The sequence below is a fragment of the Globicephala melas genome, chromosome 7 (assembly GCF_963455315.2).
Source record: "Globicephala melas chromosome 7, mGloMel1.2, whole genome shotgun sequence".
Taxonomy (NCBI): domain Eukaryota; kingdom Metazoa; phylum Chordata; class Mammalia; order Artiodactyla; family Delphinidae; genus Globicephala; species Globicephala melas.
This window is the reverse complement of record NC_083320.1, coordinates 81288521-81316193: the sequence shown is the minus strand read 5'-3', so window position 1 is coordinate 81316193 and position 27673 is coordinate 81288521. Positions and strand designations below refer to the sequence as shown.

The following is a 27673-nucleotide window of genomic DNA, read 5'->3' as shown; positions in this document are numbered from 1 at the left end:
GGGTACATGTATCTTTTTAAAGTGGTGTCTTCACTTGATATATCGAGCTAGTTCTCCTCCCTCCAGATGTGGTCAGGGATACGTGCACTGGCAATGGCTGCCTCTGCCCTGGTCAGAGGGTCTGTGCGGGCTCCATTCCCTCTAAGTGTGTGCACTCTCACTGGCAATGGCAGCCCCTGCTCTAGTGGAAAGCAGTGCCTGAGCGAGAGGGGCTGGAGCAGGAACCCAGTGAAGGCTAGGGAGTGTGCTGACAAGCCAGCCAAAGCACCAGGCTGTTTCCAATATGCTGTCTCTCTGCTGTGTGTGTGTGTGTGTGTGTGTGTGTGTGTGTGTGTGTGTGTGTGTGTGTGTGTGTGTGTGTGTGTGGCAGGGGGGTAAGCAAGTCTGTGCATGCACTCTTCAAGAGCAGAGTCTTGGTTTCTTACAGCCCTCCAGTAAGCCCCACTTGTTTTCAAACCAGCTCAGGGGCTCATCTTCCCAGTGTTGGACCCCAGGGCTGGGGTGCCTGAATGTGGCTTGAACCCCATGCTCCCCAGGGAGGATCTCCAAGCTGGTGATACCCCCTCCTCTTCTGTGTGCGACTCCCGACCAGATATCTTCTCCTCCCTTCCTACCAGACTCCATGTGGACCTTTCTCTACAGTCTTTGTTGTAGAGGAGTCATTATTGCTAGTCTCCAGGTCGTTTTCAGCGAGAGTTGCTCAACAAATAGTTGTATTTTTGATATATTCATTGGGGCAGGGGGTGGGGTGTGCAGGTAGGTTCAGTATCCTCGCACTCCACCACCTTGATCTCTCATGTGTTGAATTTTCTTAAATCTGCATACTTTCCCTATGGATTAGGTTTTAGAATCGAAGTTTCTTGACATTTATGTCTTATCCAAGTTTGTTCTGTTCTACATGAAGTGAGTTGCTTAAATTCTGAACTGATAGTCCAGAGCAACGTGCACTTCTCATTTCCCTCTTATTTCTCATACCATTCACAGATGTGAACCTGGCTTTTTTTTTTAACTAATGAGGATAAGGGTAATGTGTGACAATGTAGGCAGTGAAGGTAAGTGGCAATTATCTCCATTAATAACTAGAAATGTGATTATATGAACATCTATTGCTTAATCAAGTAGCTTTTAGAGTGTCCATCAGTAAAAATGTTTATTATTAAATGTCAGTGGGGAAGAGAAAATCGTAGAAGAGACTCCATAAGGAGGCCCTCTGGACTAGAAGACTGAATTTTGACTAATTTTTCATTTCATGGACTCATGGAGCTTTCTCTTCCTCTTTTAAGCTCATTTTTTCCTGACTTGACCAGCTAGTGTAAAAATTAGTATGCAGATTTGACATCTGGGAAACTCTCTTTACCTCTTGATTCCAAAGATGTATTCATGTAATTTCCTGCGCCACATCTCCATATTTATTCTCTCTTCCAAAAGTAGTCATTTCACCCTCTAATAACTACTTAAGTTTGTTAAAGGGAAAACATACTAATTACCTTAAATTGATACAAGGTGTTTATAAACATTTTAAATATCTTGTTGAAGAATGAAATCACAAACTCCTAAAGTTTTGTCTATTTATTCAACAAATAATGTTGAATTATTTTTATTCTTTAATGGTGATGTCACTGTAATTTTTCATAGTTAAGGAAAACATTTTTATGACTCTATTACTTTTGAAAACTATTTGTGGTTAAATATCCATCTTCTTCACTATAAAATTGCAGTTGGTTTCACCAATTTTCCCTAAAAAGTCATGAAGTATTGTGTACAAACTGTTGTCATAGTACCTACTTCATCAGATTGTTATAAGGATTAAATGAAATAATGTATATAAAGATTTAATACAATTCTTGGCACATAAAAACTTTTCAATAAACACTAGCTATTTTTGTTATTAAAGGTGAGAGAACCAAGATTCTCTGATGGTTTTTCACTGAAACATTTTACCTCTTTTTAGATATTTAGAACTTTTACATAGTCAATTTTAAACCCATAAGATAGTAAATAAAAATGCATAACAAATATCTTTTAAACTTATGTTCATACTTTTATACAAAAGAAATAGTAAGGATAAAGCTATTTAACACATTACACAAGGTGTAATATTGTCAGGCAACTGGGCAGTTTGTGATACTGTCAAGACGTTTGCTAAACAGTCCACAAAAGGGGCCCTAGCCCAACCCCAGCTCAGCTTAAATTGCCCTACAGAGTCCTGGGATTGGATTCCTATCCAGTCACCCAGAATCATGCTTAGCAAACTCCTCATTGGGAAAAACAACTCAGACTGACTCTACAAGATGCCCAGGGCCCCTTAAAACTGGAAAAGGTAGGTAAATAAAAGACAGTATGTGAATAGATTATATCAACTTGGACAGTACTCAAAAATAGCAATAAAAGGGAAAGAAAAGTTGCAGAATGGTAGGTATATCAGGACACCATTTGTATGATATATATATATATAAAAAACACGTAAAAGACAATACTGGGTACTGTTCATGGATATATAAAATATTAAAACACACTGTAAGAATACACAACACAGCTAGTTGCCTTTGGGGAGGAGGGTGGGAGAGTATGGGACTAGGAATTGATAACATATGGGAACTTCAGCTTAATTTTTTTATAAAAAAGAATGAAAGGAAATATGTAATTTATTACCAGTTTATTTTTGGAAATGGGTTTGATAGGGATTGCTAATTTATTCTATGCACTTTTCTGCATTGTTTACATTTCTAAAAGTAAATGGGAAGACTATAAAAGCTAGAGGCTAGCTTACAGGCCAATAAAAGGTGGGGGAAGAGGTTGGTGCTGCATTGCCCTTATAATTTAGTTACAACCACTACATTAATCTTTCCTTTCAGTTAAACTGACTTAAGTGCATATATATTTCCCCAAATATGGAGCCGTTGTTTCAGCTTTAGACAAATATTTTTATTTAGTAAGTACATGGAGCATCCACAAGGTACCTAGCAGTATACTACTCAGGATTATATACAGAAACTAAATGTATGAATTTTTCAGTCCTGGTGTATGAGGGTAAAACTTGGTGAGGGCTGTGGTAAACCAAAAGGCCTCATCTGAAAGCATTCCACTAGGGCTTCTCTGGTGGCGCAGTGGTCGAGAATCCACCTGCCAATGCAGGGGACACGGGTTCAAGCCCTGGTCTGGGAAGATCCCACATGCCACGGAGCAACTAAGCCCATGCACCACAACTGCTGAAGCCGGCGTGCCTAGAGCCTGCACTCCACAGCAAGAGAAGCCACCACAATGAGAAGCCCACGCACTGCAACAAAGGGCTAACCGCAACTAGAGAAAGCCTGCGTGCAGCAATGAAGACCCAACACAGCCAAAAATAAATAAGTAAAATAAATAAATTTATAAAAACATAAATAAATATTTTAAATAAATAAATAATAAAAGCATTCCACTAAAGCTCAAATATGTTTCTAAACATGATGTGAGCCAAACCAAATAGGTCTGTGAGCTAAAATCTTCTACAACAACAAATTTCCAGTCTCCATGTAGATGCTGGGATAGGACTTAATTCTTGGAAAGCCAGGCTAGCAGCCTATTTTGAAAAGGTTTACCTCTGCAGCTTTTCTGGTAATTGTCGTGACAAGATAAGTGAAATGAATCACCTTAGTACTCAGAACAATTGGGTAATTCTTTATATGCATCAAGAAGGAAAAATTAGAGTGTACCTAACTATAGACATGGATAGTGTAGATTTGCCTGATTTTAGTAATTAGTTCAACAGCTTCCTAGATAAAACTTTCAATCATGGCAGATGTTCCATGTGTTATAGTACATGTGATGGTATGCTGAGTGCAGAGAAAAGGTCAGACGAGTGATAGACACTCTGAGCCCATCATTTTTTATTTGTTCAGATAGTTATGTCATTTTGGTTTGCGGGGGGGAAAAAAATGTGGCAGAGCCTCAGGTGTAGCGAGTTGAACTGTTTCCCACCTGGAACAAATGTGTACCAGAATTTCAGCCTTCACTTGTTCAACTCCCGAAGCCAGGAGCTCCAGAGAGGGTAGAGGGAGCTCCCTAGTGGCCAGAGCCTGAAGTTCAGAGCCCTTCCTCTGGCCACACAGCTGGATCGCCTGCAAAAGAGACAAGCCAGAACAAAAGGCAATGCAAAGCAGGCTGGACTCTTAAGAGGACAAGCTACATCTGTGGGAAAAGAGACCTGTGGCCCAGCTTTCTTGCAAAATCATCAGACTATGGAAGAAACATGTGGAAGGGGAAAGAATCCATTTTCCCCAATCATGTGTTCAATTTTTTTTCTGTAGTTATGTGACTCTATCATTAGTATTCAGTTGTGAGAATCCCAGAGTGTTTTGTCATCTGAATTGTCAAATGTAAATATAAATTGACTTTCTCTTGTGGAATGGGTACTTCCGTTCTCTGACTAGGGAATTACATTGAGATTTTGTTTCTTTAATTTATTAATCTGGTGTGTTGTTTTCATTAATTCCAGAAGTGGAAAGCTAAATAACCATTTAGAAGCTGCTATTCATGAGGCCATGAGTGAACTGGACAAAATGTCTGGGACTGTAAGTTAATTTATTTTTCCATTATATTGTGTTTCTTTGGAAATAAATTGTATTATACTTTTTGGTAAAGTCCCTTAAGTACTGTCAAGCAATTCACATAGCAATACTAAATTACTAGGCTCAGAAAAAGACTAATATCAGAAAAGATTAAAAATAACTTAAGAAAAAATAACCTAGTGGTATTAACTATGATTTTTCCTGAGATAAGTACCTTTTTTTCCCCCACATAACATTCTTTTAAAATGTGAGCAGCAAAATATTGAAGTTCAAATCACGGCTTTGACATTTGACTGTCAGAATAGCAGTGATCATTAGTGTTGCCTAAGTATTCAGTAATATAAATTTCACTCTGCCCATAAAACAATAAGGGAAATTGAACATAGGGTCAAGATCAAGAGTATATAGACCTCTCATTTCCTTTCTACTATTATGTAAAAACATAAAATATTTGGCCCAACATTCTGTTGTTAAATTATTTAACACTATAACCACTGGTTTTAAAGAAGCAGAGTCAACTTTTTATTTACATTTTTTTTGAATGGTGCATATAATAGTGTTGAATGAGAGAGGTTTACTCATCATTCTCTAATTTATATATTGGCTAATGTAAATGCTCAAAATATAATTTTGATAATCTCTAATAAATATGAATTATCAAAAGCTACTCAGCAATGAAAGGTAATTTACTTTTACTTGACACTGTGTTAAGAAGGTTACCTGAATCCTAACAAGTCGTCTAGTGGCTGTTGAATGACAGAGATAAGTTATACGTTCATAGAGTGTTGGGATTGGTATGGACTTTAGAGATTTTGTGATCCGACACATTTCAAAAGTGGGTAAACTGAGGCCCTGAGATGTTAACTTTCCTGGTAGAATTATAGGAAAATTCTGGAGCGGAGATTATAAACTCAAACGCCTTCTAGGGCCAGGCAAATAATATAATTAAGTAAAAGGGGTCAAGTATGAGTAAAAGAGCAATTTCAGTGGATTAAGAAATGCCAACCAAGATGCACTGGTCAAGGTAGGCTGTGTACCAACTCTCAGTCTTAGAGACTCAGCGCCATAAAGATGGTTCCTCACTTGGATCTCCTGGTTGAGGAAGGGCTTGCTCCACACCGTCATTCAGGGGCTCAGATTATTTCTGTTTCTCGTGTCCACCCTTCCCCAGGGCCTCAGAGTGCTCCATTACATCCTTTGCATCCAGCCCAGCAGGGGAGAGAAGACTGTGTACACAGAGGACACCAGGATAGGTTTTATGGGCCAGACCTGAAAGCTCATCACTTGTGCTAACTTTCCACTGGCCTGACCCAAAGGCCATCATGTGGCCTTTTTAATTCAAGGGGACTACTAAATGTACTATACACCGTGCCTGCTCAGGAAGAAGAGAAAAGGGTTTGGCAATATCTCGCTAGTCTCTGTCTCAGGACATTTGGCCTTTGTGGCCAGCAGGCAGTCAGCAGTGCTGGGGACCCTGGCAACTTGGGGGCTGTGCTCTGTCCAGAAGGAGCTCCTGCTTCCATGCTGCAGCACATCTGAGCCATGTGAGGAATTGTGTCAGTGTTGCAAGATCTTCCCATTTTCATGAGATGCTACAAGTCTAGAAGTAAAATTTCTCATTTTTTAGTGTTGCCAACTATTTTTGAAATATTAAAACACCATATAGCTAAATAAAATCCCTTTCCAGGCCACATTTGATCCACAGGTTACTAGTTCGCAGTCTTGAATAAAGCCTTCTTTCCTCAATTTTAAAAAGGTTTCAGTTGGCTCTTTATCAGAGACTAGTGGTTTTAAAGAATGTATGTAGAGGGGTTAGGAGGATGAAGCAGTGTGAGAAACTCATAGGTGTTATTTTTGAAATATAATATTTTTTAAAGTTTTCTGTATTTGACTCTGAATAGCATTGGCCTTTGCTTTTATCTAAACATTACCTTTAAAACATGCATTTGAGCCAACTTGTAGTGGATCTTGAGAGCTGATTCTGCACATCCCTTCCTAAGTCTGAGTTCTGTGGCATCCCATTGGTAGCCTGAAACTGGCTGTGGTGAAAACATGTATTATACCACAGAGATTGGCATAGGCTACAGTGGGCTTGTGTCCCTCCACAGGGAGCTGATTGTTAAGCATTTACTACACCATTGTCTTGGGCGCATCCTGCCTTTCCTGGGTCCTGACCTTGCCTCCTCCTATCTGTATCACAACAGCCACAATACAACGTGGGGCACCTGATCACCTCCCTTGCGCTTGTCCTCTGCCCCTCAAAACCATACATGCTGTCTGATACCTGGGAACCAAGTGCTGCTGCTGCTCTACCACATTCGATCTGATACACAGCCCTAAATGCGGCTAGTTTCCGCATTTGTATATAAAGATGAGTTGTATGAATTGCTCTTCCCAGGCTACACAAGCTTAGATTGGCCAACAGATGGTAGTGGTATTCTGTTTTCCATCCGATTCTTCTCCTAAGTAAACCTCCTTGGGCTGAGTTGTGAGTATGTTTGTATTATCTTTGACCCTTCTTAGCAGTTATAAAATAAGTACAGTGATGAAATAAAGAAGAAAATATGTTTCGTATATATTTATCCACTTTTCCAGACTTCAGTGAAATTAGGGAATTCAGGGAATCTCTGATGGGAAACGTCTTATTTTTGTCTTAAATGGACAACGGGGGTAGCAACTGCAAGTCCCATTTCCCACATTGATTTTTTTTTTCCAGTTCCTCCTCTGTATTCCACTAGTTGGGGGGGTCCACAGAGTGTTGCTCTGCTTGTTAGTTTCCAAGATTTCTCATCCTCTGTAGTGACTGTGGGCACGCTGTGATCTGGGCCTTGGTAAAAACTTTAAATGCCTCAGGATAGCAATGATAGAAAATGAGGGCCAGAGTCTGTTCCCTACCCTGTTTCTTTGTCAGAAATCGTATGGTGTTTGTGATTTCAATCTCTGTTGTTGTTGTTTTTTTCCCCATCTCTTTTATTTCCAGGTTCACCAAATCCCACAGGGAGACAGACAAATGAGACCCCCCAAACCCAAGAGGAGGAAGATCTCCAGATAACAGGGACTACTCCACCAATGCGCAGTGTTTATTAAAGGAGTGTGCACAGATATAGCTGTATATAAGTATTGATATAGCCGCTGTTATATCAATATTTATACTACGGCAGATAGTTAACACCGCCACAGGGTGCTAAAAGAAACAGTGATACAATATTTTTTTTTTTTTTTTGATCAGGAAGGATAATGAATGCTGGAAAACTAATCAGAATCCCTGAATGATGAGAGTGATAGTCAAGAGATTACTGAGAAACTCTTTTTCTATAATACTAAAATTGTGATTATAAGAAATAGTCCAAATGTTTCTGAAGAATTTTCCATGTTGTATATAGAAAATGCAGAATTTCATGGTGATATCAAAAATGTAAATATTGTACAATATTGTCATGTACAAGCATACCTAATGCACACTTTATCTTTTATTGTACAAAGAAATAGTGTACAAAATTCTTTGGTTTCTATGGAGTACACCTACCAGAGACTACAAGTGTAAAGTGATAAATAAAAATACAACCTAAATGCTTTTCTATGATAATGTAAAAGATGCTGTTTTTGTATTTAACAGCAGAGAAAAGGCATGATAATGTATTAATTGAATTATGACATACACTGCACACCACTGAGTGTCCATTTATATTGTCTGTTTGGAATGAACCTTGCCTGGAAGCACTGGACTTGATTTCGGGTGTCTAGGAAATCGAAACCTTGCAGATTTCTAAAGGGACAAGGGCTCACAGGTCTAAATTAAGAATTCAGAAACTGCAACTATTTGTTGCATATTTTTTTTACCTAAGTTTTAAAGTAGAATAGGTTTTATATAAAAAAAATCTTAGATGGGATATTTTACTCAATCATTTCTGTAGTTAACATTTGATAGCCACCTCTTGAACTAGACAGCTTATGCTGCACCACCACTGACGCTCAGAGTTGAGGTTTTTTTGCAAACAATACCTGACAAGATAAAACTTTCTGTTTCCGTACATGGAGGCAAAGCCCCACTTTGAAACCATTATCAGAGGTAAGGTTGATTATAATTCAGTTTTTCTGTAGCAGCAAAAATAAGTACAAATCATCAAAGCAAGTTTCACATCCATTCATCAGTATTACTTACACCAGAAGTTAAGGTGGCTTATGAAATTATTAGCAATGGTAATTTTTTATCAGTATTATGTAACATATCAGATTTATTTTATTTAAAGAATTATTTATACCATTAATAGATTCTTATATATATTAATGTGGCTGAAATGTGCAGGTTGAATCTATTAACCAAATTATTTATATTATATTAAGTAAAAAAATGTGAAACAAATGTAGAGAGAAAATACTACATTGCAAGTATACAAACCTAAAACTGTGAGCCATTGTAAAGTACAAGGTTATTAATAAGAAATGTAGCACAACATAAATATCTTTTTTTCACAGTTTTTGTGGTGGTGGTATAACCCTATCTCCCAGGCAATTGAGCCAAGTTTCAGGCCTTCAGCCTGAAATTGATTGGATTGGATTCAATTGATGGATTGTCAAAGGAAGGGATCCCTTATCTCTTTATTCTTAGAGCCACCAACCCCACCTCCAAACCCTTAACCCTCGGGAGAGCACTGCCTCTTCCCCTCGCCTGGGATTCCCTCCACAGCCTACTGCTTCGGCTTCTGGGAGGCCCTCCAATGGCAGGCTCTGAACCCGTTAAATGCCCACCACGTCGCTTCTCTTCTCTCATCCACCCCTCCAGCTCCTCAGTCCCATGATGTAGCAGAGTTCCAGTCACTCAGGAAAAAGGAGACCAAGGTCATTCCCCTGTTTGGTTTCTCGGGGCCACAGCACAGAGCACTGCACCTGGGCTCACTTTTGATATCAACAGCTCTTAGTTCTTCTCCCAGGTCTCCTGTGTCTCTCTGTCCTTTCCATTCCCACTCTCACCCCTACCCCCAAGCCTGATGGAGTGCAACTGGCTACACTGGGCTTCATGGCCTGGAGGCAGGAACCCTTCCTTCTGGGGGTAGGTTGAGTTTGTCTTTCCTGTCATGGCCGGATTGCCTGCCTGGTCCTTCCTGCAGTCACCTGAAGTAACCTTGTGTACTTTAGTTGACTATTTTTGTTATAAGTTGATGTATTTGGTATGTTTAAACCATTAATGTTGTCCTTTTTTTTGTACCAGTCTGCTTTTCTACTGTGTTGTCTACACGGTTGTCTTTATTTACAGATTCACAGCATATGTGTGTTTGCGTCTTGGGTGTGTCTGCGTGTATGTGGGGTTTTGTGTGTGTTGATATGTAGAAGCTTTTTTAGCCTTTGCTTTTTTGTCTTCAGACTGAGTTTATGTCTGCCAAGCCTTCTTTTTGATATTTTAAACTAATTAGGTTTCTGCATCCCTGACTCGTGTATACTTTACATCAGTAGACCATGTAAAGTATGTTTGTGCCCATGATTTCACTGGTTGCTTATGGCTTCATGTGGGTGCTAGGTATTGTTTCAGTCCACACAGGTTTGGTTTTTTTTCTTTTTCTTTTTCTGTTTTTTTTTTTGCGGTACGCGGGCCTCTCACTGTTGTGGCCTCTCCCGTTGCGGAGCACAGACTCCGGACGCGCAGGCTCAGCGGCCATGGCTCACGGGCCCAGCCGCTCCGCGGCGTGTGGGATCTTCCCGGACCGGGGCACGAACCCGTGTCCCCTGCATCGGCAGGCGGACTCTCAACCACTGCGCCACCAGGGAAACCCAGGTTTTTTTCTTTTTTTCTCTCTTCTACAGTTCTATGGTTTCATGTAAGCAGTTAATGTAAATATTGTTAGCATTACATGCAGTGCTGTAACATTTTTTTAAATGTTGCACCTACTTTACAATTTAAAAACTTGGTCATTCGTACTTGAATTTTGCCCACAGAGCCATTTCATTCTCTTTGTATTAAAGCCAATTCATTTTTTTAAAATGAAGGCTAGCCCTTCTACATTAGTACATTTTTTTATTCCCTAAAATAAACTTTTTTTTTCAACAAATCTGAGAATGGAAGCAAAATGAAAAAATTTTGCTCCTTTAAAGAACTGCATAGTCCCTAATTTTATTTTGTGCCCTCTAAAAGTCTTAGGAAGCACATGGAGAATAAATTATACCTTTAAGTGTTTTTTTAAGATTATTTCAAATGAGTGAAATCTAACTGAGCAGCACTTATTTAATCTGTCTTGTTTGTAGCGTTAAAAGCAATCAGGGTTTTTATTTATTTAAGGAACATTTTTGGTTTGTACTTTTTAGTCCTATTGTGCATGTAAATTCTTTGAGAAGAATATTCATCCCTTGTGATATCGTGGGCCACTGTTAGTCTTTTATTTGAACCCTGACTTTGAGTTATTTGCTATGTCTGTTTTTTAAGTAAACACAAGCTTCTTTTTTGAACGTTAACACTGCAGAATTTTGGGAGGAGTGGAGGGTGGTTGTTCTACTTTCTGTAAGTTTTATGAAGATTTTCAGCTGACTTATCCCATGAGGTGATTCTTTTTTTCATTTCAGACCATGATAACATATTGTAGTTAACTTTGGTAATCTTCCATGCAGTTTGCAAAGTTCCCTTGTAAGTCACAAGTGGTTTCGCATTGAGATTTTAAAATCTAAGATGCTTAAGGTGCTGGTGACATTGCTCTTTCTGAAAAGAAAGCCAAGATTCTAGACCTTACTGAAAATCTGATATCTTGTTTACTTTGCCCATTTATGCCCAAATGATGTAATGCAAGACTCAAGACTTTTCCATGTAGTGTATAAAATGAGTTATGCATTACTTGACTCATTTGGGGACTATGAACAAATACTATCAACCAACCAGAACTGTAATACTGAATTATTGTTTATCTTTTTCTTTCATTCACTCTATCACGTTTGCATTAGCCAAAGAGATAAGAACATTAGTAATTCATACGTGTAAACAACCCAGAAGTGAATATTAAATCAGTGAGCCAAAAAGCAATAAACAACTCAAGCATGGGAAATCCTGCTAACAGTGGGCAGTCTGATATAGAAAAAATATATAAAAAACATTATCTTCAAATATGAAAGATTAATTTGTATCTACTGTAAATATGTGTTATCAGCCTTATCTGCTTTTATACACACTGTGTGTGTACCTCAGTGACCTTTTATAAACCGGAGAAATGGTTGATTTAATAATTTGTTATGTAAATACAAAGTTGTCTATAAATTGGAAAATTTGATGCCAGATGGCTTCACAATATACAACTGTGTTTTGTAACATCATGCCTTTATGGATTAAGTATAAATACACTGGATTGTCTGTGTAGAAGAGTAGCAATTTACATTTCACCTGCATATCAAATGGATATTTTTGTCCAAATGGTTATACTCTTAGAAAAAGAAAATGACCTGAACGGTTTCAATATGAAAAGCAAATATGGTTTTGAATTCACCAAAACTCCTTTTCACACTCAAGAGTCTATTCAGTTCCACACTAAATGCCTTGCATTATGATATTTCCATAGGAGATTCATTGATTCAAGACTGGGATCTACCTAGGAAACCTCCCCAAACTGAATAATTCTACTTTAGAGACAGGCTGGGCATCTTAATTTCTAAATCACAGGCAGGGGAGGAACCACAGCCTTCTTATTGCTTTTTAATGTATTCTTTTCTGCTTTGTTTTCATACATCATGGAGAGCGCCACACAGACAAAGAGGGCCTAGTTCTGTGCACCAAGGTATCTACAGAGTGTCATCTCCACTCAGAGCTCCTCGGCCTCAGCACTGTTGACATTTTGGGTGAGCTCATTCTTTGCTGTGGGGCCTGTCCTGCGTATTCTAGGATGTTTGGCAGCCTCCCTGGCCTCTACCCACCAGATACTAGTAGCATCCCTTCCAAATTGCGACAATCAAAGGTGACTCCAGACATTGCCAAATATCTCCGGGCGTGGGAGTCAGGGGCACAGGTGGGAGACAAAATGAGATTCGAAAACCACTGCGTTAACAGAATCAGTTCTGGAACATATGTCTGTATAAAATATGGGCATGTTTTGCATGCTGTAATCAACAGGAAACTGATTCCTAGATCAAAATCCAAAACAAAATCCATGCCAAAGGAATGCTTCTCAGTCCATGTTTAAGAAAGTGAATGTACTAGCTTCAGTTTCATTTTGAATGCACTTGACACTTTTGATCATAAGATTGACCCAGGACAATCCTGTTTTGTTTTTTGTTTTTGTTTGTTTATTTATTTATTTATTTTTGGCTGCATTGGGTCTTCGTTGCTGCGCGCGGGCTTTCTCTAGTTGCGGTGAGTGGGAGCTAATCTTCGTTGAGGTGCACAGGCGTCTCATTGCGGTGGCTTCTCTTGTTGCAGAGCACAGGCTCTAGGCACATGGGCTTCAGTGATTGTAGCACGTGAGCTCAGTAGTTGTGGCTCGCGGGCTCTAGAGCACAGCCTCAGTAGGTGTGGCGTGCAGGCTTAGTTGCTCTGCTGCATGTGGGATCTTCCCGGACCAGGGCTTGAACCCGTGTCCCCTGCATCGGCAGGTGGACTCTCAACCACTGTGCCACCAGGGAAACCCTCGATCTATTTTAATAGCTCTCTACATCAGCCTGGTTCAGGTGTCTGTAGTTTTTGTGTGATCCTCTTTGAAGTTCTGACAGAAACAGTTCAATAGATCTTGGAGATGTCATTGATACATTTATTAATTCAGTAAACATTTGTTGAGTCCCACTCTATGCCACAACCTATATGCAGCAATGTGAGTAAGGCAGACCCATTTCCTGCCCTCACAGAGCTGCTAAGGAGGAGGCCACTTAAACATGTAAGTACGATAAAGGGTGATAAGGGCTGGGATAGGGTACACATCACAGGCCCCTGACCTAGTTTAAGGGGAATGGGGGCTTGAGTGAGGGTCAGGGAAAGATGCATCAGAATTAGACAAATGAGAAGTGTGTGCCTTGTGGGAGGGTAAAGGAGAGCTTTTTACGGGCAGAGAGAAGGGCTTGTATGAGGCCTGGAGGTTAGAGGAAGCAGGAAAGAAGAGCGGCTAAAGTGCATAGTGCTAGGGGGAGTATGGAGAGAAGTGGGGAAAAGAACAGAGCGGGGGTCGGGGCATGTCCTGTCAAGACCGCACTGTAGGGAATTCCCTGGCGGTCCAGTGGTCAGGACTCCATGCTCTCACTGCTGAGGGCCCAGGTTCAATCCCTGGTCGGGGAACTAAAATCCCATAAGCTGAACCACATGGCAAATAAATATATACATAAATAAAAATATTAAGAAAAAAAGAGACTGCACTGTCACTTGACAGTAATGGGGACCATGGCAGGGTTTTAAGGATAGGCGTGATATGACCAGGTTTGTGTTTTAGAAAGATTATTCTGACTGCAGGTGAAGAACAGGAAGTTGGAAGGGGACAACATCAAGTGCAGCATTTTATTTTATTTATTTATTTACAAATTTTTATTTATTTTTGGCTGCGTTGGGTCTTTGTTGCTACACACAGGCTTTCTCTAGTTGCAGCGAGCGGGGGCTACTCTTTGTTGTGGCGCGTGGGCTTCTCATTGCGGTGGCTTCTCTTGTTGTGGAGCACGGGCTCTAGGTTGCTTGGGCTTCAGTAGTTGTGGCTCACGGGCTCTAGAGCGAAGGCTCAGTAGCTGTGGCGCACGGGCTTAGATGCTCCAGGTCATGTGGGATCTTCCTGGACTAGGGCTCGAGCTCCTGTCCCTTGAATCGGCAGGCGGATTCTTAACCACTGCACCACCAGGGAAGTCCCCGCAGCATTTTATTATTTTGAGGTATAGCTGATTACAAGGTTACATTAGTTTCAGGTATACAACATAGTGATTAGTGATTTGAAGATTTTCGTAGAATATACTCCATTTAAAGTTGTTATAAAATATTGGCTATATTCTAGGTGCAGCATTTTTTAAAAGGAAAATTTTTAAAAGATCTGAGCCCACCATAATTCTTCATATTACATTTGTTGAGCAAGTTCCATCCCAGTCTTGAGGTATGTACATAACTATGTTTGTGTAAATTCACACTAACAGTCATGAAGAAATGCTATTCAGTATACTTACAGTTACTGCCAACAACATGATTCCCTATGTCTCTCACACAAATTAGTGCTCTATTGGTAGAGCAATAATGTTTCTACTTTGATGATCAGAAGTTGGGAAAGTTTGAAGTCCCAAAGCATTCTGTTAGATTGTTAGGAAGCAAGGCCTGCTTCCCAGAATGCACAGGTAAGTATAGGTCAGGTCCAGGCCCTCGGCACCATCCCTTCATCCTACACACCTCACTGGAAAACAGGAAGCTGCAGAGGAGCATGCGAGATGTCAGAGGTACCAGGTGAGCACCAAGGGTTATGAAGGCACAGGAGAGCAGGACCACAGGGAGTCAGGGCCCAGAAAAGGCCATCTGGCTACAAGGACCTCTGCCCCACATCAGGGGGGACCACAATGGCCTTTCATCATCCATTCCAGCCAGTGTTTATGTACATGCCCTTCAAAATATCCCCAACCACAATTAGTCACCTCCTACATTCAATGAACATTGAACTCGAGGGCTTTTTAAAGCTAATTATCTGTTTAAAAAAAAGGGGTGGGGGCAGAAGCAATTCTATGATCCAGATGCCAGCAAATAGCCCTTCTCTCTAGCACAGGGTCCTGTACACAGGAAATGGAGCCTCAACAGAGAGCCCATTATAACGTTTACAAACTGGTCCTTGGAGGGGGATTGTCTACTTTGAAATCTAGTCTGTACCACTAAATAGTTGTTTGACTTTGGACAAGTTACTTTTTCTGTGCTTAGCCTCCAGGTCTAAGAAAGAGGGATAATAACAGCACTTCCCTCATGGGGTTGATGAGGGATAGAATGAGATAATGCAGATAAACTCTTAGTGCCTGGTACATAGCAGGCACTCAGGGACTGTTTATTGTTAAGCTGCAGTTTGAAAGGTTTAAATTAGAAAAGGGAACTTATTGCCAGGGTAAGTTGTTGTCAGACATAAGGAGGAGTCGTGTGTAGAGTTGCTGTCTCCCCAGGAAGCCTTTTAAAGGTAGAGTGGTTCCCCTGTCCAGGGCAAACTGCAACACAGAAGCCCTCTCTGGTGCACCCTGTCCAGCCCAGTTTCTGAATCTGCTTCCCGGGGTGTTTCTCAGATGAATTCCATTGTCTATAATGCCACATGCAGAAATGGACCAGCAAAATGATGTCCCAAGAAACTAGTCTGGAAAATGATTTCTCCAAGAAGTGCATTGGCTGTGGTAACCAGAACAGATACGGAACTTCAGCCACAGAGTGTAGTTAGAACCGGCTCTTCAAATAAGTAGCTCAAGATGGTGTCCCTATTCTTGCCCCTGACTGGCTCCGTGAATTAGGACAAACCCCTGAAAAGATTCTGGGGCCAGACTCCTAGGGTGTGAGTCCAGTCATTCAGTGGCGGTGTGACCTCAAGCAAATTGCCCTCTAAGTGCTTTAGTTTCATCATCTGAAAGTGGGGCTACTAGGATCATAACATTGCTTGAGGATTAAATAGATGAATCGACATGAAGCCCTTAGAAGAGTGTAGGCTTGGAGTAAATGCTATACAAGTCTAGCTATTGTACTGTTATTACTGTTAATAGAAGTGGAGCCTCACTCAGTTCCTTCATCCACAGATGGGAACGACGAAGCCCTCACTTATCTTGAACCAGTCTTCTGGGGATAATCCCTTGAGGGGGTCGTGCCCTTCACGTGGAGCCATTTACTTCTCTTCCCTGATTTCAACATAGGTGCCTTTGAACCAAGCAAGTGTCAGGAAGTTCCCCAAACATTTGAGAATATGGAGGGTTGGAAGAAGATGTTCATAACTCTCCTAGGATGAGCCTGTCCTCAGACATGCATGAAAATGAAAAGAGAGAAATACACGGAAGCATGCTTTTAAAGAGGAGAGGAAAGAACTAATGATCTGGTAGTATTTTTCAGCGCTATTAAGGATTACTATTTGTTTCTTACTTGGAAGTTTATATCTAAATACTATACCTAGACTTTTTTGTCTAGGTACAAAAAAGTCTAGGTATAGTATTGAAGTATATGAAAAATACTTCTAAGACTGTGAAGCCTTAGGCACATCTTGCTAAAAGAGGGGGCAGAATTTGTCACACACGGGTGAAAGGAGTAGGTTTAGCTGAACACTTAGTGGCCAAGGGCAGGGCCTCTCCAGGGTTTACTGTCTTCCGCTCCGTGGGCCTCTGCAGAACACTGATTATGGGGAACGTGGCCAGGATGACTGGCCCCCCGGGGCTTTGGTCCCTGGACTGTGACTGAATCCCCCCAGAACATAGCTCTTCCCGCCAAGTTAATCTTAAATAGCTTTCACGGTCAGGGAAGATATCCTTAGGAAATCTGAGATCTGTTACAGTCTCTGTCCCCCTTTTCCAATCAAATAGGGATCGTCTAGAATCGGTAGGTTCCTTCAAATTTCGAAACAAGCATGGAGGTTAGGAGCCTGTGATTTCAGGCTGAGTCTCATTGTTCTGGTTTATTTGGCACAGAATGGGAAGCAAAAATTCACAGGAGCCAGGAAAGAAAGCATGCAAGGACTGGTGTGGAGTAATATACCGGCTCTCTCTGGACAAGCCATCTGTCTGAACAAGAGCAGGCAAAGCTGAAGAGAGATTGTTCCCCCACCCCACCTTTCTCTTGGCTTCCCAGCTCTTCCCAAATGTCCAAGGTGATTACGGAGCAGGTGAGGCCTCCTGGGAGGAGGAGAAAGTGTGTGCACTGTGTTTCTGTGCTTCGTAAGGCAACCAGGTTAGCCAAGAGATCAGGCCATATAGCGATGGCCATTCTGAGGAGCTCATAGCTTTCTGAGCAGAGAACAAAATAAAAAAGAGATGTGGTTCCTGCCTCAAAGAATAACTTTCCTTGTTCTGAAGCAGTGGTTTCCAAACTTTATTATCAGAAATTCCTATCAGTAAAATAAAAATAAAATTGGGGACATACTATATATAAGTATACACACGCGCGTGTGTGTGTGTGTGTGTGTGTGTGTGTGTGTGTGTGTACTATGTGTACTACTGAATTAATATACTATGTGTGTTACAAAACACCCAAAATAAAAATTAGGGAAGACTGAGATGAACCAAACAGAAATAGAAATTTTTATTTTTTCCCTCTTTCTCACCCCAGTAGATTATCTTGCACTGTGCCTGGGGTGCGTGCATTCAACTTTGGAGATCACTCTAAGTGATGAAATACTGGGAGGTCATGGCATGTTGCTCCAATACCAAAGGCAGCGATGGAACCAAACCATCAACGGGAGCTCCTTGAGGAGGGACCCAGTTTTTCTTATTCAACTTTCTATGCTCAGTTCTAATTAAATGGTAGGTAAAGAAAGAAGAAAGGAAGGAAAGTGTCCTGAAAACCTGATAACTGATGTGGAATCCATGTTTTATATTAGGTTATATGACTAACCTTGATCTTTCTATAAGCTCAAAGCATCTATCAAATCTATCTCTCTGGCTGTGAGACAGGGTCACCTTCTCAGGAGAGTTGCTGATCCATGTGCAAGGGCCAGACTGTAGGCCCTGCACTGCTGCTCCCACCCTTGTAGAAGTGAGAGGACACGCCAACGCCATGCTCACATACCTGGGCCAGGCACCCTGAGTGTGTGCATGCATGTGTATTCTATGCACTCCCAGCCCCAGGAAAGCTCTGGAGCTTTCTTGAAAGAAACCCAATGTGTGTGGTTCTAGGCAGCTCATTCATAAGGTCATAGTGTTGTAGAAAAGGAGCTGAACCAAGCTGTAGTCTCAGCTCTGCTGTGTGACCTTGGGCAAGTGCCTTAACATCTCTCCGCCTGAGTTTTCTCATCTGTCCTGAGGGGAACTGGTGTCACCCTACCTGACCCACAGGGTCATCATGAAGTTCACATGAACATGCTTATGAAGGTATTTTGCAAAGAATGCAAAACATAGTACCTTGATGTCATAAGGTCTTTAGACTTATGTGTTAAGGTCTTTTCAAGGCACAAAGACAAACTTTTCCTAGAAATCTTGGAGTTACCTATCCTGGGAAACGATCTCTTGAGGAGACCAGCTCAGAGGGATACTGGCTCATAGTAGATTTCTAATCTGAACCCAGAGTTCTGGAGGCTTCATAAGCCTAAAGAAGAAACCAAATGGACAATGGTGACTCCCGTAAAGCAATTTGGGTAGATCTCCATTTTTCTAGATAATGCCAAGATTTCCAAGGGAGGAGATTTGTCTGTTCATTTCTTCAATAAATATTTATAGAGCATCTTATCTCTGAGATAAAGGCCCCTTCCTCAAGGGCTTTTGTTCCTGAAAATGAGAAAAACTTGTGAACAGTCATTGCAATACACTGACAAGAGCCACAAGCCAGGTGTGACTTATAAACAGCTTTGGATACTACTGGGAGGCTTAAATATTGCGGAATCAGGTAAGTGACTTATGGAAGTCCAGGAATTCAGGCATTACCAGGAGAGGTAAAGGACATTCAAGAGAGAGAGAAAGAAGTACAAAGGCCAGGGGCTGGGTGGGGGATGGAAAGAGGTAGAGAATAGCGTGGTTTTCGGGAACTCTGAGGGATCCAGTAAGTCTTGAATGTGATGTCCAGGAAGGAGAGAGGTAGACTATAAACCCAGAAAGTAAGCAGAAGCCAGCTCATGGTAAAAGTGGGGTGCCAGCAGGTCTTTTAGGCCAGGAGAACTTGGAAAGCCATTCAAAACATCTTAAACCAGATGAAGGACAGCCATCCATCTATACACATACCAACAAATATTTGTTGTGCACTTAGCATGTGCCAGCACCATTCTAGGATACAGTGGTAACTATGGCTGCCATGTGCCTACTCTCACAGGATGGATAGTCTAGTGTCAAAGATAAGAAATTATTAAAGTGTAATGAGTATTATGATGGCCATAGGAGTCTATGGTACCATATAATGTTGTTTTACAAAGGCCACTTGTCAATATGCCTAAAAATGAGGCCACTTAGATGATATGTAACTCATATTTTGTTCTGTAACTATGACATTCACCCATGAAAACAGCTAGGAAATAATAAAGAATATAAGTGGCAACTCTGGTCAAGATTCACCACTGCTAAATCCACATCACCTGGGTGTGCCTACCCCAGGCTCAGCTAGGTGGCTATCATCTGAGGTGTTGGTTGCAGTCAGATGGTGCCTGCAGAGTCATGATGAAGGCTTCCTCCCCACATGTCCAGTGGCTGATTGATGCTGGCTGTCAACTGGGACCTCAGATGGCACTGTTAGCCAGAACACATGGCTTCTCCATGTGCTCTGGGCATCCTCACAGCATTGCGTCTGGGTTCTCAGAGCAAGTGTCCCAAGACACATTAGAAAGAGCCAGCGGGAAGCTGCACTGCCTTACTAACCTAGCCTCCTAAGTCACATGTTTTTGCTTCTGCCCAATTCGTTTGGTTGGAAGCAAGGCCCTAAAGCCAGCCCATATTCTGGAAGAGGGCAATTTGACTGCCTCTCCTGATGGAGTGACAAAAATTTGCAGACACATTTAAAGCCACTACATAGGTTTTCAACAAAATATGTGATTGGAATGCATTCTCTTTGCTGGTATAAATATTGCTAAGATAAAAATAATTGCTAATATTTGGGGAAAACTTATGTGCGAGAAACAATGCTAAGCACTCTACGTGTTGTGAAAATTAAATGACATACCACTCCCCATCCTATGAGACAAATACTATTATTTCCCCATTTCATAGATCTGGAATCTAAAACTGAAAGATTTCAGGTAATTTGTCTGGTTTTTTTTTTAATTTATTAATTTATTTTTGGTTGTGTTGGGTCTTTGTTGCTGCACGCGGGCTTTCTCTAGTTGTGGCGAGTGCAGGCTACTCTTCGTTGCGGTGCTCGGGCTTCTCATTGCGGTGGCTTCTCTTGTTACAAGCCCGGGTTCTAGGTGTGCGGGCTTCAGTAGTTGTGACATGTGGGCTCAGTAGCTGTGGCTCACGGGCTCTAGCGCACAAGCTCAATAGTTATGGCGCATGGGCTTAGTTGCTCCGTGGCATGTGGGATCTTCCCGGACCCGGGCTTGAACCCGTGTCCCCTGGACCAGCAGGTGGATTCTTAACCACTGTGCCACCAGGGAAGCCCCTAATTTGTCTGTTTTACCCAGATAGAAAGTGGTAGCCCCAAGAGAGGAGCCCAGGTGGGCTCAGGGTCCAAGCACTTATCCACTAAGCCAAACTGTCCCGTTTCCTCAAGGCTCATATATAAGATGAAGTTCAGGTACTTGAAATAGATTTCTCCAAGTTAATGAGTGAATGTATAACCGTATCCAACCACACATGAAAAGCATATTTGTACAGTTCATAACAAAATGGAGAAAATGTTTTCCTGGTAGCTCTTATGCGAAGGTTTCTGGAGGAAGGAGGTTGGCTTTAAAAGAAAGATGCTGTGATAATCCTTTTGTGGAGTAGAAGGGAAATACCCCAGCCACATTGCAGGGCAGGAGAGAGCATCTTGGAAGAGGAGGTGCTGACGGTTGTGGGGGAAGGATGAAGAAAGAGGCAGGTCTCCCACCCTTCAATCTACCCCATTTCCCACAGGCAAATCAGGGGGAGATTTTAGGAGAAGAAACTTATCTAAAAGATATTTCCTTGTTGTAAAGAGATTTACAGGAAAGATGCTACGTGCTGTGCAACATGAACTCCCTCCATGCCTCTGAAAATTTTCAGTGAAATTGCAAAAAATCTTGATGAGTTTTGGTGTGGTTGGATTTATTGTTATAGCTAGTTTAGGGGCTGAGTTTTGTATCACAAATGGCTCAGAATCAGCCAGTGCTCAAAGGGGGGGCATTAACTTCCAGGGTCTTAAATCTTGCCCTCTAACAAGTAGTTCATGTCCCTGACAGAGCGATGGAATTCACTAACTAGTTGCAGTCCCACTAAGGCCCTCTTCATCCTTGCCAGGAATTGGCATCAGACTCAATCTGTTCCAGTAAGAATGAATCTCCTCCACTGAGCATAAGCTTACTGACTGCCTACAACACTGATCATACCCAGATACTAACAAACCTGGGTGACATTAAATTCTGGATTAAGGGGCTGTTCACCTTGTTTTGCCCACTCTAGATACCAGGAATCTACCAGGAAGGTAGGTCCCACTTGGTCCAGACACATAACAATTCTTCAATGAGTCTATGAAACCAATTCCAAGTACTCACTGAGACTAACCCAATGCTCTGTGGTGAGAACCATGTAAATTAGATGGTTGTTATTCCTTTGGTCTCAATCCCAGAAAAAGGATGAGATTTGGAGACTGGAGCTGAGCAGAGATGAGCAGAGCTGGAGCTGACCTGCAAGAGTCATGAAACGTGAGCAAGAAATAAACCTTTGTGGTTTTAAGCCACTAGGATTTGGGGATTGTTATAAAACACTCATAATGTATATTACACACTTGCTGTGTGGAAGGCTTTGTGGAATATGGAGTTGTACAAGATGCAGTCTCTGACTTCTAGAAGCTTACAATATAAGAAGGTTAGACACCCAAGTATCTTGTAAAGTAGCAGAAGTGGCCAAGATGATGAGTGAGGCAAGAGGACCATAAGGACGGTTAGCAGCATGGAAAGTCAGGGGAGATTTCATAGAGGAGGGATGATTGGGAGGCTCAATGATGCAGGGAATGCAAAGAGAAAAAGGACTGAGGAGATGTCTGTAGATTTTGTTTCTAGAAGACAAATAGGGGCTTTGAGGAAATACTTCCAGGTGAGGGGGTAGATGGGGCAGTTAAGGGGTAAAGGAGGTGGAGAGGAAGCAAACCCATCAACAGAAGATTACCCTTTCAACATGTGCAGTGAGAGAAACCGTAGGGATGGGGGAAGTCAAAGGACTGTGCCGTTTTTCAGGATGAGGCAGCAACCATACTTGGGGTCTCCACCCTCCCTACTCTCCCTCCTCATAGAGTCTACCCCACCCACTGTGCCTGCTGAGAGGAGAGGGAATTGGACAACTCCAGGCTCCCAGACTCAGATGACTGGACCGAGGGGGGCACCTGATTTGAGGAGGACAACCCAAGTTGTGAATGACATACCGCTTCAGTGACGGGGCTCAAAAAGATGACTGGGGAGGAAACTTGCACAAGCCTCTTAGATAGCCTCATCCACCAGAGGGCAGACAGCAGAAGCAAGAAGAACTACAATCCTGCAGCCTATGGAACAAAAACCACATTCACAGAAATACCGACAAGATGAAAAGGCAGAGGGCTACGTACCAGATGAAGGAACAAGATATAACCCCAGAAAAACAACTAAATGAAGTGGAGATAGGCAACCTTCCAGAAAAAGAATTCAGAATAATGATAGTCAAGATGATCCAGGACCTCGGAAAAAGAATGGAGGCAAAGATTGAGAAGATGCAAGACATGTTTAACAAAGATCTAGAAGAATTAAAGAACAAACAAACAGAGATGAACAATACAATAACTGAAATGAAAACTACACTAGAAGGAATCAATAGCAGAATAACTGAGGCAGAAGAACGGATAAGTGACCTGGAAGACAGAATGGTGGAATTCACTGCTGTGGAACAGAATAAAGAAAACAGAATGAAAAGAAATGAAGACAGCCTAAGAGACCTCTGGGACAACATTAAATGCAACAACATTTGCATAATAGGGGTCCCAGAAGGAGAAGAGAGAGAGAAAGGACCAGAGAAAATATTTGAAGAGATTGTAGTCGAAAACTTCCCTAGCATGGGAAAGGAAATAGCCACGCAAGTCCAGGAAGCGCAGAGATTCCCATACAGGATAAACCCAAGGAGAAACATGCCAAGATACATAGTAATCAAATTGGCAAAAATTAAAGACAAAGAAAAATTATTGAAAGCAGCAAGGGAAAAACAACAAATAATATACAAGGGAACTCCCATAAGGTTAACAGCTGATTTCTCAGCAGAAACTCTACAACCCAAAAGGGAGTGATATGATATACTTAAAGTGATGAAAGGGAAGAACCTACAATCAAGATTACTCTAGCCGGCAAGGATCTCATTCAGATTTGATGGAGAAATCAAAAGTTTTACAGACAAGTGAAAGCTAAGAGAATTCAGCACCACCAAAGCAGCTCTACAACAAATGCTAAAGGAACTTCTCTAAGTGGGAAACACAAGAGAAGACAAGGACCTACAAAAACAAACCCAAAACAATTAAGAAAATGGTCATAGGAACATACATAGCGATAGTTACCTTAAATGTGAATGGATTAAATGCTCCATCCAAAAGACACAGGCTTGCTGAATGGATACAAAAACAAGAGCCATATATATGCTGTCTAGGAGAGACCCACTTCAGACCTAGGGACATATACAGACTGAAAGTGAGGGGATGGAAAAAGATATTCCATGCAAATGGAAATCACAAGAAACCTGGAGTAGCAATACTCATATCAGATAAAATAGACTTTAAAATAAAGAATGTTACAAGAGACAAGGAAGGACACTATGTAATGATCAAGGGATCAATCCAGGAAGAAGATATAACAATTATAAATATATATGCACCCAACATAGGAGCACCTCAATATATAAGGCAACTGCTAACAGCTATAGAAGAGGAAATCAACAGTAACACAATAATAGTGGGGGACTTTAACACCTCACTTACACCAATGGACAGGTCATCCAAAATGAAAATAAATAAGGAAACAGAAGCTTTAAATGACACAATAGACCAGATAGATTTAATTGATATTTATATGACATTCCATCCAAAACCAGCAGATTACACTTTCTTCTCAAGTGTGCATGGAACATTCTCCAGGATAGATCACATCTTGGGTCACAAATCAAGCCTCAGTAAATTTAAGAAAATTGAAATCATATCAAGCATCTTTTCTGACCACAACGCTATGAGATTAGAAATGAATTACAGGGAAAAAAATGGAAAAAGCACAAACACATGGAGGCTAAACAATACGTTACTAAATAACCAAGAGATCACTGAAGAAATCAAAGAGGAAATCAAAAAATACCTAGAGACAAATGACAATGAAAACACAATGATCCAAAACCTATGGGATGCAGCAAAAGCAGTTCTAAGAGGGAAGTTTATAGCTATACAAGCCTACATCAAGAAACAAGAAAAATCTCAACTAAACAATCGAAACTTACACCTAAAGGAACTAGAGAAAGAAGAACAAACAAGACCCAAAGTTAGCAGAAGGAAAGAAATCATAAAGATCAGAGCAGAAATCAGTGAAATAGAAAATGAAGAAAACAGTAGCAAGGATCAATAAAACTAAAAGCTGGTTGTTTGAGAAGATAAACAAAATTGATAAACTATTAGCCAGATTCGTCAAGAGGGAGAGGACTCAAATCAATAAAATCAGAAATGAAAATGGAGAAGTTACAACAGACACTGCAGAAATACAAAGCATCCTAAGAGACTACTACAAGCAACTTTATGCCAATAAAATGGACAACCTGGAAGGAATGGACAAATTCTTAGAAAGGTATAACCTTCCAAGACTGAACCAGGAAGAAATAGAAAATATGAACAGATGAATCACAAGTAATGAAATTGAAACTGTGATTTAAGACATACAGATGGCCAAGAAGCACATGAAAGGCTACTCAACATCACTAATTATTAGAGAAATGCAAATCAAAACTACAATGAGGTATCATCTCACACCAGTTAGAATGGGCATCATCAGAAAATCTACAAACAACAAATGCCACTATGGAGAACAGTATGGAGGTTCCTTAAAAGACTAAAAATAGAATTATCATATGATCCAGCAATCGCACTACTGGGCATATACCCAGAGAAAACCATAATTCAAAAAGACACATGCACCCCAATGTTCATTGCAGCACTATTTACAATAGCCACGTCACGGAAGTAACCTAAATGCCCGTTGACAGATGAATGGATAAAGAAGATGTGGTACATGTATACAATGGAATATTACTCAGCCATAAAAAGGAACGAAATTGGGTCATTTGTTGAGACATGGATGGATCTAGAGACTGTCATACAGAATGAAGTAAGTCAGAAAGAGAAAAACAACAAACAAAAGTCCAGGACCAGATGGCTTCACAGGTGAATTCTATCAAACATTTAGAGAAGAGCCAACATCCATCCTTCTCAAACTGTTCCAAAAAATTGCAGAGGAAGGAACACTCCCAAGCACATTCTATGAGGCTACCATCACGCTGATACCAAAACCAGACAAAGATACTACAAAAAAAGAATATTACCGACCAATATCACTGATGAATATAGATGCAAAAATCCTCAATAAAATACTAGCAAACAGAATCCAACAACACATTAAAAGGATCATACACGATGATCAAGTGGGATTTATCCCAGATATGCAAGGATTCTTCAATATACGCCAATCATTCAATGTGATACACCATATTAACAAATTGAAGAATAAAAACCATATGATCATCTCAATAGATGCAGAAAAAGCTTTTGACGAAATTCAACACCCATTTATGATAAAAACTCTCCAGAAAGTGGGCACAGAGGGAACCTACCTCAACATAATAAAGGCCATATACAACAAACCCACAGCAAACATCATTCTCAATGGAGAAAAACTGAAATCATTTCCTAGAAGATCAGGAACAAGACAAGGATGTTCACTCTCACCACTATTATTCAACATAGTTTTGGAAGTTTTAGCCACGGCAATCATAGAAGAAAAAGAAATAAAAGAATCCAAATTGGAAAAGAAGAAGTAAAACTGTCACTGTTTGCAGATGACATGATACTATACATAGAGAGTCCTAAACATGCCACCAGAAAACTACTAGAGCTAATCAATGAATTTGGTAAAGTTGCAGGATACAAAATTAATGCATTGAAATCTCTCATATTCCTATACACTAATGATGAAAAAGTTGAAAAAGAAATTAAGGAAACACTCCCATTTACCATTGCAACAAAAAGAATAAAGTACCTAGGAATAAACCTACCTAGGGAGACAAACTCTTTCTATGAGGCCACCATCACCCTGATACTAAAAAGAGACAAAGATACTACAAAAAAAGAAAATTACAGAACAATATCACTGATATGTATGCAGAAAACTATAAGACACTGATGAAAGAAATTAAAGATGATACAACAGATGGAGAGATATACCATGTACTTGGATTGGAAGAATCAACATTGTGAAAATGACTGTACTACCCAAAGCAATCTACAGATTCAATGCAATCCCTATCAAATTACCAGTGGCATTTTTTACAGAACTAGAACAAAAATTCTTAAAATTTGTATGGAGACACAAAGGACACCGAATAGCCAAAGCAGTCTTGAGGGAAAAAAATGGAGCTGGAAGAATCAGACTCCCTGATTTCAGACTCTACTACAAAGCTACAGTAATCAAGACAATATGGTACTGGCACAGAAACAGAATCACAAATCAATGGAACAAGATAGGAAGTCCAGAGATAAACCCACGCACCTATGGTCAACTAATCTATGACAAAGGAGGCAAGGATATACAATGGAGAAAAGACAGTATCTTCAATAAATGGTGCTGGGAAAACTGAACAGCTATGTGTAAAAAATGAAATTAGAACACTCCCTAACACCATACAAAATAGTAAACCCAAAATGGATTAGAGACCTAAATGTAAGACTGGACACTATAAAACTCTTAGAAGAAAACATAGGAAGAACACTCTTTGACATAAATCACAGCAAGACCTTTTTTGATCCACCTCCTAGAGTAATGGAAATAAAAACATATTTTAAAAAATGGGACGTAATGAAACTTCAAAGGTTTTGCACAGCAAAGGAAACCATAAACAAGACGAAAAGACAACCCTCAGAATGGGAGAAAATAGTTGCAAATGAATCAACAGACAAAGGATTAATCTCCAAAATATATAAACAGCTTATGCAGCCCAATATTAAAAAATCAAACAACCCAATCCAAAAATGGGCAGAAGACCTAAATAGACATTTCTCCAAAGAAGACATACAGATGGCCAAGAAGCACATGAAAGGCTACTCAACATCACTAATTATTAGAGAAATGCAAATCAAAACTACAATGAGGTATCATCTCACACCAGTTAGAATGGGCATCATCAGA

General features: G+C 40.6%; 1 protein-coding gene across 12 annotated transcripts in view; it reads left to right on the top strand.

The window, feature by feature from the left end:
• MBD5 (methyl-CpG binding domain protein 5) overlaps window positions 1-11850 on the top strand; it is a 407333-nt gene extending 395483 nt beyond the window's left edge. For 9 of the 12 annotated variants that reach the window (XR_011377588.1, XM_070045989.1, XM_070045986.1 and 6 more), the window contains 2 exons: window positions 4478-4553; window positions 7531-11850. Coding sequence is in view for 11 of the 12 variants with exons in the window: in XM_070045989.1 (XP_069902090.1) it covers window positions 4478-4553; window positions 7531-7602 (148 nt within the window). In the remaining variant the exon portion in view is untranslated. The remainder of the gene's footprint in view (window positions 1-4477; window positions 4554-7530) is intronic. The other 3 variants (XM_070045994.1, XM_070045993.1, XM_070045992.1) reach the window with 1 other exon arrangement.
• Window positions 11851-27673: the final 15823 nt, after the last annotated feature.